The 17,289-nt window shown below is 45.3% G+C and overlaps 1 protein-coding gene across 1 annotated transcript in view; it reads left to right on the top strand.

Annotated features, from left to right (window-relative positions):
- The window catches only part of SH3RF3 (SH3 domain containing ring finger 3), a 244,886-nt gene extending 238,231 nt beyond the window's left edge, over window positions 1-6,655 (top strand). The window contains exon 10 of the mRNA XM_083855859.1: window positions 3,432-6,655. Coding sequence (XP_083711985.1) covers window positions 3,432-3,600 — 169 coding nt within the window. The 3' untranslated portion in view covers window positions 3,601-6,655. The remainder of the gene's footprint in view (window positions 1-3,431) is intronic.
- Window positions 6,656-17,289: the final 10,634 nt, after the last annotated feature.

The raw sequence follows: 17,289 nt of genomic DNA, 5'->3' as shown, positions 1-17,289 counted from the left end.
CCATCCCTGACAGACCAGTGGGACCACAGGGCAGATCTTTGCTCCCAAATATATGACCTGAGAGCAGTTTGTGGAAGTGCTCATATGGGTCCTGCTGGTGCTGCAAAACCCCTCATGTTATTTTTAGGAATGATGAGGGCATTGGGCTCTGTGTTGGACCCTCAGCCTGATACAGCCAACTGCTGTGGAGAATTTGGGCCAAAATGATTAACATTTGGCAGAATTATAACTATATAAGACAGTTTCACACAATTTACAACAGAAAATACCAAATATTGCTAATAGTGGTCAGAGGTGGTTGACCCACTTGTCATCATCATTGTTGCCCAGGTAATTAGCATTTTTGAAAGTTGGTAATTTAGAGGTGGAATGTGACACAGACAAAATTGGGAAGACTGAGATCCATCTAAAATGCCAAGCAACAGTTTGGTATAGGAAAACCTACAATTTTATAACATCTTCTCGAAAAGAAGAAAAAAGGGGAAATAAAAGAGGAGGATATAAATAGAAGTATCCCGGACTGCCTTTTTGGGAGTGAGGGAGGATGTCTGGGAGAAGAGACCTTTTCTGCCAAAAAAATATGGCTAATAGCTGTCCTTGCAATTCTTTTCCAGAGGATAAGCAAGGCTGAGGTGCCACCTGGAGGTCTGGAGGGGCGGCACAGCTCCCTGTGCCAGCGCAGTGCCGGGATGCTGCCCCTGCAGCCCCCACCGGGCTGCCTCTCCCGGGCTCCGCTGCAAACCTCTCATGGGAAAAGGCATCGCGGCTTTTTCCATCTCTCACAGAGGAGTACTTAACTGATTTGCGAGGTCTTTCGTATCTAGCTAGTATTTTGTTATTCTATCAAAAACCTCTTCTGTACTATCTTGTGAGGCGCTGTAGTTAATTAAATTTAAACCATAGCATTTAGGGTTTCCCGAATGGGAAAGACTGCCTCATTTTGTAATGCAGTGACTGAGATTTATTTCTCTAAATTGCTTAGAAGATGCTGTGTAGAACCCCTTTTATGACAGTGGGCACATTCCTGTTGAATGTGGTCACCTGCCTCCTCATGTGAACCATTTAGGGAGTAGCAGCTCATCAGTCTGAGGACGTAGCTTTGCTTTAAAAGGATGTCTCTGTGCTTTTGGTATAACATGAGGTGCTGGCAGTCCCAGCTGGGTCTTCAGAGTGAGCCTGCCCAAGACACCACCTTTTTCTGAGTTTCTGTTTCCTGACTTGCCAGAATGGTCTGTGAGTACCTCCACAGCACTCAACTAATGTTGAGGTCCAACCTTTTTTCTTTCTCAAGGCCTCTTGAGTTCCTGATGCAGAGCTCCGATGTGCTGTGATTGTGCATAAGAGTAGTGAGATCTGAAACTTGGCATCATCTTCACTGAAATTGTTCCACTCTGATAATTTAATTAATCAACACTGCAGCAGAGTATTTGAAATAATGTGTGCATTCATTTGCATAATGAGTGTAATTGGCAAAGCTTCATATTCTAAGTGTAGCAGTTCCACAGATGATAGCTTGATAGACCATTTTCCTGCACACGTTTCAACCCCTGTTATTCGCTTTTCCACAGAGGAAGGAAGTGACAACTAGATTTATTAACCAAGGTACAGAGAGGATTGGTAAATTTTTGATGACACTTGAACACATGTATTTTCCATGACTGTGTTGCTCTGTCAAGATAAAAAACCCATAGTCAGGTATTAGAATAGAACCCCTGCTCCAAATGGAGTTTAATGCTTTTCCAAGTAATGAGTTGTTTGGCTGTGGAGATGTCCAGACATAGAGTCAAAACTGATTTTGTCAGTGTCATGCCAAAGTGGAGTGCCTAGTTTCAGAATTGAAGTCACTAGGCACCTGAGCAAAGTCTGCAAAGAAAGTGGGTGACTGGAGAGCCCCTTGCTTTGGTACTGTCTCACTGGGGATGGCTTTGGAGCGTGGTCCACAGCCTCCAGGGCATGTTAAAGACCCAGGGACAGGATATTATCTTAAATAACTACTCATCTCGTTACAAACAGGACTCAGGCATTGGTGGCTAGGCAGCAGTTGTGAATATATTAATTCTCAGGAGATGGACTTTAGGTAATCAATTGGCAACTTTTAACAATCTTACTATATTCATTACTTTGCAATTAGCAAGACAGTTATTGACTGTTAACCAAATGCCAGATGACTGCAGAAGTACTGAAGGAAAAAAACAACTGTTCAGTAGTAATATATTCCCTGCTCTGCACACAAGTGCACTGATATAAAATGGCCCGGTCTGTGCTCTCAGAAGGACGCCTGCTGATAAACTCTGAGTGCAGAATAGCTGTATCAGGCTCAGACACATCATTACTTCATTGAAATGAAGTGACACTTGAAAACTAAGTTCCCAGAGAGCCGTGTGAATGGTTCAGGACTGGGACTCCCTGTTGGTTTGGAGAGTGCTTTGAAAGTCATTGGATAGCTCCCCATTTTAGCTTGCCTTCCAGCTTTGAGGGACCCAGAGTACGTTCTCAAAGAAACATTATAAGAAGAAAAATGTGAACTGCATTAGCTAGCATCTGCTGGTGTCACAGGCAGTGGGAGCATTGCACACCCCATTTTTTATTATCAGTGGACAAGAGAAGAGAGCATATTATCTATGTGGACTTCCGTATGGTCTTTGACATGGTCCCCCACATCTCTCTCTAAATTGGAGAAGGACAGATTTCATGGGTGCACTGTTTGGTGGATCAGGAATTGGTTGGACGGTCACATCCACAGGGTAGTGATCAATGGCTCAATGTCCTAATGAACACCGGTGACAAGTGGTGTCCCTCAGGGGTCCACACTGGGACCAGTTCTGTTCAATGTCTTCATCAATAACATAGATGGTGGGATTGAGGGCACCCTCAGGAAGTTCACAGATGACACCAAGCTGGTTTATGCAGTTGACACAAGGGGTCTGAGCAACCTGCCTGAGTTGAAAATGTCCCTGCCTCTGACAGAGGGGTTGAACTAGATGACCTTTAAAGTCCCTTCCAGCCCAAACTGTTCGGTCATTCTATGATGCTATGATTTTTGGATGGAGCAAACGCAGAGCTGAATAAGATGTGTTACAGCAGAGATGCAGCACTAGGATAAAACAGCCAAGTCCTGGCACAGGCTCAGCACACAGCTGGAGGCAGGGACACCATGAGTGGTCCATCCATTTGACAACATGTTCTTGCTTTCATGGACCGCCTCCAGAGTATGTCCTGGTCAATTGTCCAGCCAAGCTGGCCAGAAATGTCCATCTTACTCAGCTTTAGTAGAAAATGTAGCTGCATTGCATACAACTAGCTTGTGAAAATGTAACCTACTGATATTTCCAAAAGTTTTTGGGTTTTTTCCCCAAGATCCTTGTACTGGTGCCCAGATGCTCCCATCAAGCGCAGATTAACCAAGTCTTTGCACATTTTTTTCTCCAAAGGTACCGCGTTGTGGTCCCATACCCCCCGCAGAGCGAGGCAGAGATCGAACTGAAGGAAGGTGACATTGTGTTTGTGCACAAGAAGCGTGAGGACGGCTGGTACAAAGGGACTTTGCAGAGGAATGGCAGGACGGGCCTCTTCCCCGGGAGCTTTGTCGAGAGCTTCTGAGGACCAATCGCCGCTCTCTCAGCTGAGGAGCTTTCAGGGGAAACTGCATAGCACAAGGAGAGACAGCAAAGAGAAACTGGACTGATAACCACTGCCATTTTTATTTCCAAAGACTTCCCCCAGGCCCTTCAGTCTGCAGCTCTGGAGACACGGTGCCCCGCTGTGCTCCCGAGACCATGTGCGGTGCATACAATGGTATGTTGAAGTAGTGCCTTCCACCTGGAATCACGGACTGAAAGGATGCCCGTCTGGACTGTAGTAACCTAAACTCTGGCTGTTGACCTTTGGTGTAAATTATAGAGAAGATATCTTTAAAAAAAAATTAAGAGGAAAGCTGTTATATTGCTGTAACTTATTTGTCAGAGCTGCAGTGTTCTTATTACTGGCCTATGCAAGATGGATTTGAGAGTTCAAGAAGGTGTGCTAGGAAGCTTTTAAACTGGGATTTTGTTTTTACCAAGGGAAGAAGAGGGGAGGGTGGAGAAAACCCCAGCTAAAGATCAGTGGACCATTGTGCAAGTAAGAATGAGGAGTCAAAAAAGTTAATGTCATGCTTTCTATATACCTCAAAGATATGCTGCGCAGGTTTGTCGGTGCATGTCGGTGTTAAGTACTCAGAGTGCTGCACCACCCCGTGTCCTGGCACTGCTGCCAGAGAGGTCCTGGAGGAAGTACAGCTCCACCATCACACCGTGGTTATTTGAGCAGAATCCCTTTTGCCTGTCTTCTGCCCGTATTATATGCAGCATGGATTTTTGTCCTTCGGTATCACTTTCCATTGCTTTTTTGTACGACGTACCTTTTTACTGTAAGAATTGCTCTACTTTATATATATTCCTACTAGATCAGACATTTCCTCTTTTTCATACATCTGGTGCTATTTTTTTTAATTGTTAAAGATTTGGTTAAACAGAGAGGCTGCAACAAGATTTGCATTCAACATATGAAATTAGAAACGTACCTGAAGATCGAGATCAGACTGCTTGTTCTTGCATCATAGAGGAAAAGAGAAAAGGCTGGTCATCAATAAATATACCTGGGGGAGCTGCCTGTGCAACACACACATGCTTGCTCTCTCCTACATATTTAGAGTGGCTGAAGACCCATGCTGAAGCACAGCGTTCTGTCTGGAGAGTGATAATGACTCCAGAATTGGAAGTAATTCCCGGAGGAGTCATTTTAATTGACTTTTTCATGGCAATAAGAAGAACACTGCAGGTTCTAGCACACACAGGGACCGTGGAGTTTTCCTCTGTCTTTGTATGACGGAGACGAGAGCTGATCTGCGACAGCAGTAATTAGTGTTATGGAAATGTGATTTCTTACTGTAGAAATGTACAGTTCTGGAGACTGTTGGATTTCTTAATGTCGTCAAGCTACAATACAAACTGTATCAGGCAATATAAGCTTCCATCTACCAGGGACTTAAAGGTGCAATAAACGTAAGGTGAGTTTAGCCAGTAATTTGTATGAAAAAGAATGAGAAAAAAAAGTCATAATGCAATTGTTGAGAGTATTTAAAAAGACATCAGCTCTTGAGGAGTGAATTGTGTTGAAAGGCCTTTCATAGCTGTATCTATACCTTGCCTCTGACAGCAGCTGGCTGTTTGCCAAAGCCCACATGTGGTGGGTGTTTAAAAGCATGTCAGAGGCACTGTAACCTGGAGATGATCTTATTAAAACAAAGAGGCCCGGTGGGTGAACATCATCACTGCGTTACCAGTATTTCATATGCGAAGGTGTAAGTTTTGTTTTCATTTAAGCCATGTGTACTAGTACATATCAAAACCCATGTAAGTGAGCATTCCTGTTTAAGTTCAGCTCTGTGACTTTGTTCTCTGTAAAATAAGTTCTTCTTGCTGTCACATGTTAACAAACCAATTCCAGAAACACAGTTCATGGCCAAGTATAGCACCTTCAAACCGGGAGGCATCACTTTCAGGGTGTTTCTTTTTATACTTGATGTTGCCACATTTGTTGATATTCCAGATTGTAATGAGTCAGTCACTAAAAATTTAGTTACTGTTAAGAGGAAATTGCCTTTTTATAACCAATAAGAGACTGAAGAAATGTCTTCTGGAAAGACTCGCTTGAGATTAGAGCCATATCTGTTCCACTTATTTGGTCCAGGGCAGAACTAGTGTCACTGCACCTCAGTCAGCAATGCCAAAATGTGTGTTATTGATTCCAATAAAAATTCTAGGTGAGATCTGTCAGAGATAAGTTTTTTTCCGACAACTTACAGTGGTTAAAATGCACTTAAAATTCTGTTCAGTGGTGTATTTACTACAGTCAGAAAAACAAAACAGGATGACAGCTTGCATGCTGCCTATTCTGTTTAGCCAGATCTTACAATGGTTCCAGATTTCCACCGTTTTGTGCTTAACTCTAAGAGGACAAAAGTTGGTGTGTGAGAGGATCAAGGAAAACATGCAGATGTCATATCATTAAATCAGTGCTTTAAAAATGTATTTTGTAAGGAGGAGGATGGTTTTTTGAATGATTGACAACCCTTCCAGTCATACCTTCTTCTAGGAAAAAATTGGGGGGGAGGGGGGAAGAGGTGTTCTATTTTGATAGCAGCTGTTTCTGGGCCCTCTTTATTGCTTATCACATTTTGGATTACTGAGTAATCTTCTTGGACAAATCACTTCCATGCCAGGAGCACAAGTATTAAGGTGAACTTAATACAGCCCAGTGATACAAAAACATGACCCAGTGTCATTCAGAAAGTTCTGGACTGAGAGAGGTTTGACTCATACTGTGGTCTAGTTTTTACCTGTCATGCCAGGAAAAGAGGGAGGAGAGGGCATCTCCATCTCCTGCAATGGGGCGGGGAAAAGAAAAGATTCCTTCTGGTGGCCTCAGTTTGTAAAATGCCATGTTTGTTCTTCTAGAAATGGGTTCAAGTAATTGAACGACTCCTTTGAACTTTGCACAGCTCAGAAAATGTTTTTGTTATACATGAATGTTAACGTGGTTTAGGAAGTGTTGGCAGATATGAGTACAAATGAACTACGATGACTGTGTTTCTGATTCTTTAAATAAAATAAGTATTAAGGCAGCTTGACTGAGGTTTCTATCTCTATTAGATAACAAGGTGAACAAGCAGTGTAAGTGGCTCTGAGGTTTGCAAAGAAAATAGGGAAGACTCCTCTGCAAACCCTGTAGTCATTCCCACATAAATAAAAACCCGTTATGGGTAAGAGATGCCTGAACAGGAGTCAGAATCTCTGGTTCTTCTTTTGCCACATTTGGGATTTCTTCAAAATCTTGAGAAATTAACAACTTACCTGTGGAGAAGAGGTGTGTAGGCCCAGAGAAAGAGAGGGGTATGGGCCAGGAAGAGGCAGCAAGGTGGCAAGGGTAAGGATGTGGCAGAGAAGCTAGGAGGGGATGTGGAAGCAAAAAATTGGCAAGAGCAGCCTCTCATACTGTTAATTGGCTTCAGGGGTGCTCTGAGGTCACTTGGTGGGTTGAGTTTGTAGCAGAGGAAGACCCTTTACTCCTGCCCTGGGTAGGCTTGGGTGTGGTGTCATCAGGGTCCATGTGTCCTCTCGGCAGCATACAGCCAAGGAGCTGGAAGAGAGGGAAGGAGCAAGTTGTACCCTGGGCAACTGAATGCCCCTTAACTCAGGTGAGGGGTGTAAGCCCATTTTAGGACAAGGCCTGAGATTCCCATTCAACTGCACAGTGCAGAGCATCTGGAGGGGAACATGAGTCCATGACTGGGTCTGGATGTGTTTGCCTTGATTTGGCAGGGAGACACCTCTGGAAGAGGCACCCACAGGTGGTGATTCTTTGCACAGTTAGGGAGCACATAAGGCAGGGATGAGTGAGGCACAGCTAATTCACCAAGTCATCTGCATGGGAGGTGACACAAGTCTCTTTTTGCCCCAGCTGGATCCTGAGTCAAAATTCTGAAATGTGGGAACGACTAGAATTTAAATGTGGGCAGGCAGCACCTCTCCCTGTGCTAGGCCTTGCTGGCTGTCTGACAAGCAGTGTGGTGCAAAATGCTGCACAGAGGAGCCTGCCAGCTACTTCCAGGCTGGTCTGGCGTGCCAGTCCCCTCCACACTTTGCCAGGTCTTGTTCCTCTGGCATTTCTCTGTCCCCTGCTGCCAGCACATACTGCACACCTCACCCAGCCTTCATATTGCATGTGCTTCTGCTTCAGTGCCTGATAGAAATTTAGGCCATGTATTGAAAGAAAAATAATCATTGTAAAATTGTTACACAGTTTGACTGTTTTTAAATGCTCATGGAGAGCAGAACCACCTGGACAACATCTGCAGGGTTTTCCTGCAGCCAAAAGCTCTTCCTGACATCAGCAGCTCCTTATACATGGTGAACCTGGCAGCTACATGGCTTGGTTAGTTGGTGCCAAAGCAAATAAATGAGCTGTACTGGAAGGAAAGCCAAGAGGTGCTACAGTCTGGAGAAGGCCCAGTCTTCAAGCCCCAGCCTTTCATGTAGCAAAAATAACTTTCCAAGTGGTCACAGATGTATTTCCAACCACTGGGGCATGGGTGTCTACCCTCCCTTCAGAAAATCACTTGATTTTTCTCAGCCACCAAGCAGCACCACCTGCCCCACGGTGCTGCAGAGGGGCCATGAGCCAGAACACTGAAGAGCTTGTACCAAGGTGGTCCCCTTGCAGCACATGCCAGACAGCCTGTCTGAGTCCCCCAAGTTTACGGTACAGCTCAGTTGCAGGTGAGCCTACCTCTACTTGGGTCTCTTCTTTGCTCCCTAAGGAGACCCCAGCAGCCCCAGGGAAAGAGACCCAGCATCCTGCTGAATTGGCCAGGGAGTCACTGAAAGCTGTTTCCAACACAAATGGCTCTTTTGCACCAGGCAAGATACAATGCAGTGCTTTTGCAAAGGCAACAGGAATGGTCTTGGACACAGGATTGTGAGCTCTGTGACCTCCTGTGTGACACATACATGTGTGTGCAGAAAAGCCCATGACCAAGGAGTGCTGCCAGGAAGTGAGGGTACTACCTGCCCACCCCTCTCAGAGAGGGCACTGGAAAGGACAGGACTGGCTTTTAGTTAAGGGTGTGCATCCCAGGGGGAAATGCCTTGCCTGGGGAAACCTGGGGTTGGTCAATGCCATCAGTGCTGCACTCCAGCAAGTGACAGGGGTGAGCCATGGAGGAGTTGCCTTTGGTGGAGGGGTTGCTGTCATGCATGGAATCCCCTGGGGAACACAGGAGTGATGGGGGCACAGCTAAGTAAGAGAGCAGAGGAAAAATGAAGTCATTAAGACAGGAGGGAAGGCAGAAGTGTCCTTAACTTACTGTCAGAGAAGGAAAGCTTATTACATTTGTGTTCTGCATTTGCACAAGGGCTTGGTAGAGCTGCTGTCAGTCATGTCAGTGTGTGCAATCCCCCACAGGCCCCAGGACCCCAGCTGTGGGGTGTGCGTGGCAGGAATGGAGGGCATTCCCATCACCAGGAGGGGATGTCCTCTGCCATCCCACCTGACCAAGGAGGACCACAATGAGTGCTTAAGGGCCAGAGTCCCCAAGGATGGCTCTGGCACAGCCCAGGGGACTCTGGGGACAGGGCAGTGTCTGACAGCACATCTACAGGTGCTGAGTGGACACATGCCCAAGGAAACCCACTGGGACCCCTGGCTTTGCCACTGAATCACACACACACAAACACTTTTCCTCACATCACTGCTGCCTCCATGAGCCAAGGGGTCAGGGAGCTGCCCCCACACCTTTCTCCCCAGAAACAGCAAAAAGGCATTCCCTTTCTCCTCCTCATGGGTATGTCAAATTTGCCCTACAGCTGCCCACTGGAAAATCAGCCTTGAAGACAGGAGGGCAATTTGTTTAGGTTTTTCTCTCTCCCCTCCCCAGATAATTGTCTGGGATCTACGTTAATGGAAACATAAATTGACTGCCACTCTGCTAAATGACAATCAGGTTTTGTTTGACAGAGCTAGGAAGTATCTTATCCTGAACATTGGCACCAAACAATCTAAATGCAAATTGCAAAGTGTTTGGGGTAAGGAGGCTGTTTATCTTCTGATGAGGTTATATAATAATGCAGAGGGGGGAGAGGAGAATTGCCTTTCAATTCCTAAAGGCTATCAAAAAGTGTGATGGTTAAACCGTGAGGCCAGTGTTTACATTTTATTTTAATGGAACAGATTCAGTTATTTGGCATGGATTTTCTTTTAACAAATCGCTTTTTTAAACAAGATGCATCACGGCAGCATTTCAACCATATTTCAGCAATTCTCAGGCACCCAGGTTAGCGTGGCAAATGACAGAGCAGCCATCATTTTAATCCTGTTATGTCTATTGCTCCCAGCTTGTTCTCCTCTGATGAAACACACTGCTGTGCCTTGAAGAGGCAGGAAAACATTTGCTGCACTTGTGGCCTATTTTTCGTGTTAGATTACCAGGTTTATACACTCCAGCACTGCCCAGGTATCTCCAATGCTCTTACACAGGAACTGTTACAGGACACAGCTGAAAACATGAAATGCAACCACAACCAGCTGCTTCCCAAGACACCACCATGTTCTGGGGTTACTTCTCATGCTGGATGCCCCACGCTGGACGTGGAGCAGCTTTTGTGCCAGCTGGCTGTAAAACAAAAGTCACTGCAAAAGTTCAAACTTTCAGACCTGCTCAGCACAACGCTCCTGCTCAACACTCCACACTACCAGGGCACCACAGGCAGCACACCAGGCTGGCACCTGCAGTGCAGCAGTGCCTGTGATGGCACCTGTGCCCTGTGGCATTTTCCACAGGGGAATAGTTTTCTTTGGTCTTGTCCTGGGAGGAAAGAGGTGTCCATGGCAGCTCAGGGGGTTCAATAACTCGAAGCTTTCAGCAGTTTGCAGAATTGGTCTCCTTTAAGTTTTTCCACTCCAAGTTTGTAATCTAATCTTCTCGGAACTTGATTTAGACTTCTGCATTTTTCCATAAATTAAGAAGCAGGCTTGAGTTTACTCCAAGAGTTTTGCTCATCTGGGAGGCAGAGGAAGGAAAGGATTAATGTGTCATTTTTATTTTCCCATTTAAATATGTCTCATACAGAAAAACGAGCATGAATCTCTACAAGGCAGGAAAAAAGCAATAGATCTGTAAAAGTGACACAAGTTGTGTGTGTATAAATTGTTGGGTCTGCAGACCACTTGGTGTAGACCAGACAAATAACTCTCACAAATCTATGAATAAAAGGACCTTTGAATGTAAGTGGGTACCACAGGAAAGGCCATGATAATCTGGATTTGTAGAAAGGGAAGTCAGTGAGTAGTAATTGTAGCCCCTTTTAGGAGGGGGTAGCCAGGATTTGGGTTTAACCCACTACCTCTGTGATGGAGAACTTCAGGGACCAGCGAGGGCATCCCTCAAAAGGAATTCACTGAACCATGGGAGAAGAAGGACCATGGGCAGTTTTGCAAATTCAACCAATTTTAGAACCCTGTTTAACTTACTGCTGTTAGATAATGCAGCAGGTGATTTTCCAAAGGCTTTCATGATGTGGCTGACAACCTGCAGCTCTTGGGAGTGGCTGAGATGAGGGACAGGTGGTGATTATTGCTCCACAAGATGAACACAGGGTGTGACTCTTGGGGTGTCCTCTGCAGGGCCTGGAGTTGGACTTGATCCTTATCGGTCCCTTCCAACTCAGCTTATTCTGTGAACATTCTGTGAGTGTATGAGGGACTTTGCCTTCACTACTGTGATAAATACATATATATAACATATAAACCACACACATGTACATATGCATTTACATACACATCTCTTTATGCATATCACCATCGCTCCTTTAGTACCAGAAAAAAGCCAGATGTTCTTGCTGAGCTGAATGCCACTTTTATTGATCTCATTTAAGCTGGTCCAGGGATACCTGTGTTTACAACTAGAGCACAGGGTGCATTGGAAGAGTTTCAGATGTCAGCTGTAAAGCAACACCAGGAAGTTGAGGAAAACCACCCTGAGGTCTGAGCTGTGACTCCCTTGTCTGAAGGGCATGGCCATTCTGGCAGTTTCTGAATTTCCTCTGATGACCTCCCATGAGTTTGGAGATGCAGCAATAGGATCCATTTAAGAAATCATCCAATTTCCAAAAAGCTCCAACTTCCTATTAATGTCAGAGGACTCTGACTCAGGTACTTTAAAAGGAAATGGAAGCAAAAAAAATGAAGTCCTCCTTCCTTCAATTCTCCAGTCCTCATAGAATAGCCCTTAATTAAATAGAGCAGTGCTCATTCAGATTTAAAGGCAGTAAAATGCAACCTTGAGCATGTCCTATGGTTTAATATGAAGAGCAGTTGCCATATTGTACCTCCATCCATTTATCCTGACCATAGGACAGTATTTGCTCTGGAACATCCATTTACCCTGACCATAGGACAGTATTTGCTCTGGAAACTCATACCAAATTAATGCTAGATATTGCCCAAGACTCTGGAACCCCTCTACTGAAGTGTCCTGCTGATTTCAGTGCTGCTGAGGCTGGCCTCAGACTGGTCCTGCAGCACTGTAGGCTGGTCTCACAGCCCTGCAGCCCCATGGTTGATGATGCCCAGCACTGCATCCCCCCTGTTCAGCGCAGCCCCAGAGGAATGCAAGGATGCAAACTCAATGAGTGATGGTGGGACAAGGGAGCTGCTGTTCCACCCTTGCTGGGGCAGGGCCACAGCTCAGAAAGGGACACCCACCCAGTACCTCATTAGTCATGAACTGCTCTTGGTAGATGGTTATAAAGTGATTTATTTTGTCATTAGCCTTATCTTGCTTTCTAAAGCTGACTTAGTTTCTAAACTATATTAATTTTTGCACTTCCATTAATCTCCTTGATTTGATAGACTAAATTAACCTTTTTGAGGGCAAATTAAATGTCTTTAACTTTTTCATAGTCAAAAAAATTCAGGGGAATGTTTTTTCCTCAGTTATATTTTACTGAAATATCAGAATTTTACTTGTGTGCATCTCTGTAATCTAAGCACTGGGGAATCTTTTTTTCTGGAGGCCTCTGCTAATTTTTTGTACTGAAGCCTTCCTACCACATCCCAGATGTTAATAAAATTGGAAATGAGCTGCACCAAGAATGCAAGGGAGACAGAAAAAAACATGAGGGACGGTCCCTCATATCAATAAAATCTGCCACATTTCTCCAGGCAGTGTGTGAAATATAGCGGGCACATAATCCACACGGCAATAAAAGGCTGCCACATGCCTCCCCAGCACCCGGGGAGCTATCATTTTCAATTAGGAACAAAAGCCTCTGGCATGTGACAGCAGCGGCAGAACTGAACACAGTTAAAGCAAAATTTAGTTTCATTACGGCTTGATGCTGATTACAGTTTTTTCTTTGTTTTCTCACTGAGTCCCTCTGTCATCATATGGGAGGTAGCACAGCAGTACAGGCTTTTCTAGTGGCTGGAGCACAACCAGAAGTGAGTCAAGGAGACCCTAAAATGATGTTTTTAAGAGGACTGCAGCATAGACCTTTATAGCAAAATGGGCTTTGGGCTTGATTTTAGCTCCTTTAAGCCATCACTTTTCCTTGGGCCAAACTGTAATAATATGCATTTGAAAAGCCACTTTTGGTGCCTGCTCTTTTCCCTCTGCTGACAGCATCAAGTGCTCATATGATGCAGCAGTAAAGTGAAGAAAGGCATGATGCCAGGCATGCCCCAGACTTAATAAAATTACAACAAATCCAATATATTAGTCAGAACACATCTCTTTCATGTCTCACTTAAACCTCCGTTGTACCCTAATAAGTATAACTCAGTTTTTACCTCAGGTTTTCAGAAGCTAATCAGTTACAACATTGCCTTACGTTTATTAAAGTATTTCTTATGTCTTTAAATTAATACCTTTTGGAACCTAGTTCTATATAGTTCCATTTTTAACATGTGTCAAATTTATATTTTCTCCTTCTGTTTTCCTTTTTATAAATGTTTATAAAGTCTTTTCAACACAAGGAGAGAGATGTGATCTCTGATCTCAGATCAGCCTGGCCGTGGCTGAGGCCACCCCATGCTTCTGCATGCTTTTCTTGGGTTTGGTCTGGGCTCAGCAGCAGCTGAGGCACACAGGGGGCAATGGATTGGATGTTCCAGCCCTGGGGGTGCCCAGTGAGGGTGCAGCTCTGGCCCAAGGGTGACAGGTCTGGCACAGCAAACACACTGGAGACCACAGAATTGTGAGTGCCAGCAGTGAGGCCATGCAGAGGGCACCCTCTGCCACCACACCCAGAGCCCCAGGCCTGCAAGTAAGCCCATGGTTATTCTTCATGGGTCCTGCTGTGTTCTGTTTCTGCACCACTGGCTTTTTCCTTCCCCCTGTTCAGCCCATTTCTGTCCTCTGTCCCTTATGGTCCCAAAGCTACTTTAACTCCAAACCTTATCCAAGACCACAGGACCTGTGAAGCCTGTACAGACACAAAGCAGACTAGCACGTCCACCAGCAACAAGCATAAAAGAGCTCCAGGCTGTTAATGTTTTTATCCAGCTCTTGTGAAAATATAAGGGTAGAAAAACATTAAGTAAGTGCTCTTCCTGCTCTAATCTGCCATTTGGGGAATTACCATATTTTATGCATCCAGTGCAAAGTGCTTTACCTCTGAAGCAATGGATATGTATGCACAGACTCACCCATGCAAAATTGCCCACAGCCCTGGCTCTTATCACCTACTCAATTTTTGTGCAAGCCTAAAGGGAGCTCCAGCCCTGAGACAGCAATTACCATACTTATCCCATGTCTTACAAAATGACAGAAATTGAGTCTTTGATAGATGCTCATATTAGGCCCAGAAAGATTATTTTCTAGCACTCCTGGCCACAGGGAAATGTCCTTGTTTCAGAGCTAAACATGAACAGAGATCCCAGGGCCCGTGTGGATCACAGAATCATAAAATATCCTGAGTTGGAAGAGACCCATAGTGATCATCAAATCTACCTCCTGGCCCCACACAGGACAGCCCAAGAATGACACCATGAGCTTCAAAGTGTTGTCCAAAAGCTTCTGGAACTCTGTCAGGCTTGGTGCTTGTGACCACTTCTCTGGGGAGTCTGTTCCGGTGCCCAAACACCCTCTAGGTGAAGAACCTTTTTCTGATACCCAATCTAAGCCTCCCCTGACACAATTTAAGGCCATTCCCTCAGGTCCTGTCACTGGTCATCAGAGAGAAAAGACCAATGCCTGCCCCTCTGCTTCCCCTTGTGAACAAACTGCAGGAAGCTATGAGGTCTCCCCTCAGTCTCCTCTTCTCTAGGCTGAACAAACCAAGTGACCTCAGCCAGGGAAGAGCAGGGAAGAAGGTTTAAATTCCAAATTCATCCCCTCTCTCCCCATACAACTTTTTCCACTTTAAAGTTTTAAACACTGAGGCTTGTTGGTAAATGTTCGTGGCCAGGCTGCTGCCATGCCACTAAATAAATACACTGCCATACAGATAGTCTGGAGTCTTCAAGCACCAGCAAAGGCTAAAAATTCTCCCTGATATCAACAGTTCCAGTAGAGCTGTCTACCCATTACATCAGAGTTTCAGGCTAGGCCAGGAGGGGTCGGAGAGCCCCCATTCCTCAGGGGTCCATCAGGGCTAATCCAGCTTTTCACACCAGTGGGATGCAGATGGCCCAGCCCCAAGGCCCACCCACACCCAGCTGTGCCACACTCACCAGCAGGAGCACAAGGCACAGCCTCACACCCTCGGCGGTCAGACAAGCACTCTCCCTTGTCACTGCTTCGTTCCTCCAGGGCACACAGCACAGGAGCAGTCTAGTGGGGAGCACGTGTCCTGGCACACATCCGAGCTGATGTCAAGCTGGTATCTTCTCATTAGTCTTTATAGGAAATACCATGCTGCATTTGGAGCCAATATAGAGCCAGGAGGTGGTACAGCCACAAGTGAGCACAGAGAAATGATACAAGGGGGCCTGAAAAGTTTAAAAATCCTTCACAGTCAAAAGATAAGAAAACCTGGAGAAGATGCAAGCCAATATTTCTGAGGAAAATAACCAAATCCAGAGACATTTAATGGAAGAGGCACTCAGAAAGCACGGGCTAATATATTCCTATAAAGCAAGAGATGAAGAATGAGCATGTGCGTGAGTAAAAAAGACCAAACAGGAGCCTGGAAGACCTTTTCTCAGTGGGAATTACACAGCACTAAAAACATGAGGTCATATTGCAGTTTTAAGGACATTGAGATCCATACTTAATTTCTGCAGTTGATCCTGCGATAACATTGTCTGCGGGGAAGGATGCAGAAATTCCTCCCTGCCCCTGGGCAAGAGCCTCTGCCTTGCTGAGAACCACAGTGCAGGGGGTCACAGGCAGCTTCATCCCAGCCACGTGCTCCCAGAAAGGTGCCACCAGCACCTGCTGCTTTCCTTTGGGTGCTGTGGCACACGGTCCTGTGCTGCAGATGTGACAGACTGTGCAGCAGCACATAAAGAAGTGGTTCTTTGAGAAATAATGAGCAAACCTTCCCAGGCAGGACTCAGCAAGCTCTTACATTCAAAACTTTTGCAGAAGGATGGCAAATGCTACTTCTTGTCCATGCTCCATTTGCATTACATGAACCAAAAGCTTGCAGTTAATCATCCTGAGCCTGCACTGCATTCCCAGGGACGAGTCCCATCCCTCCAGGGCAGATTGTACAGCTGCATCAGCTCTGCTGCCAGCAGTTCCCTGGCAGGCTGCAGACACTAAGGCAAGGGGATAATACCCTTATGACCTACAAATGAAATCACAGAGAAACATGGAAAGAAAAAGCAAGATGGTGCTGGAATGGTAACCAACAGAGAAAGGGACACATATTATTTTTCTCTTTGCTAAAACGTTCGGGTTTAATTCCCAAATTCTTTGAAAATTAGCCCCAAAGTAAAAACATAATTTGAAAATCAGCCCATTCCCTGCTACTACCAGCTGAGCAATTGGGGCATTTATCTGAAGGGTAAAAAGGTAGTGACAGCCCTCATTTCTTACCGAGTGAAGACAGACCAGTTCCATCAGGCTCTGAAGATGTTCCTCCAGCCACTCAGCAAAGCTGAGGCTCAGGTATCCTGCAGAGACCACCTGGCATGAGCAGTGCCCCTTGCTGCCTAGCCCAGATCCTGTTCACCCCAGAGTATCATCAGGATGCCCAAGGTATTAACACACAAGCCCTGAACAAATCCTCTCCAGCAGTTTGAAGGATAAACTTCACATGGCAGGTGAGTGTTGAGACCACTATGATCCTCCGGTGCCAGGGAATAGAATGTTTCATTGTGTCCAGAGGAGCAGTTTATGCAGAATGAAATGAAATTACAGGTTTTATTTCATTAGGTTTTGTTCAGAAAGGAGAAGAAAAAGCTTTCTCTTCAGGGTTCTGTAGGAGTCAGGACTCAAGTCTTGACTTTGACAGAAAGAGAAAATACTACTCCTGCCACTGCTGAATCTCAGCTGATGAACTTTTCTTCTATCATCTCTAGCATTCGCTGAAACAGAACTACTCCTGCCCTACTGCCCCTCCTTTAAAGGATCAGACATCACCCACTCCAACACCAAAAGGAGTCACGTCAGAAATCCCAGATGGAAGTTCTTTCTTTTAAATAGGGAGTTTCCTGTTGTCTTACCTGGTTATAGCTGTACTTTTAATCTCTGCTTTGATCTACTTCCAAACCCATCCTGAGACACCATAGGAAGCAGTGAGC

This window comes from Zosterops lateralis (genome assembly GCF_965231275.1).
Source record: "Zosterops lateralis genome assembly, chromosome: 2".
NCBI lineage: Eukaryota > Metazoa > Chordata > Aves > Passeriformes > Zosteropidae > Zosterops > Zosterops lateralis.
The sequence above is the reverse complement of the archived record's forward strand: the minus strand, read 5'-3'. Positions and strand labels throughout refer to the sequence as shown.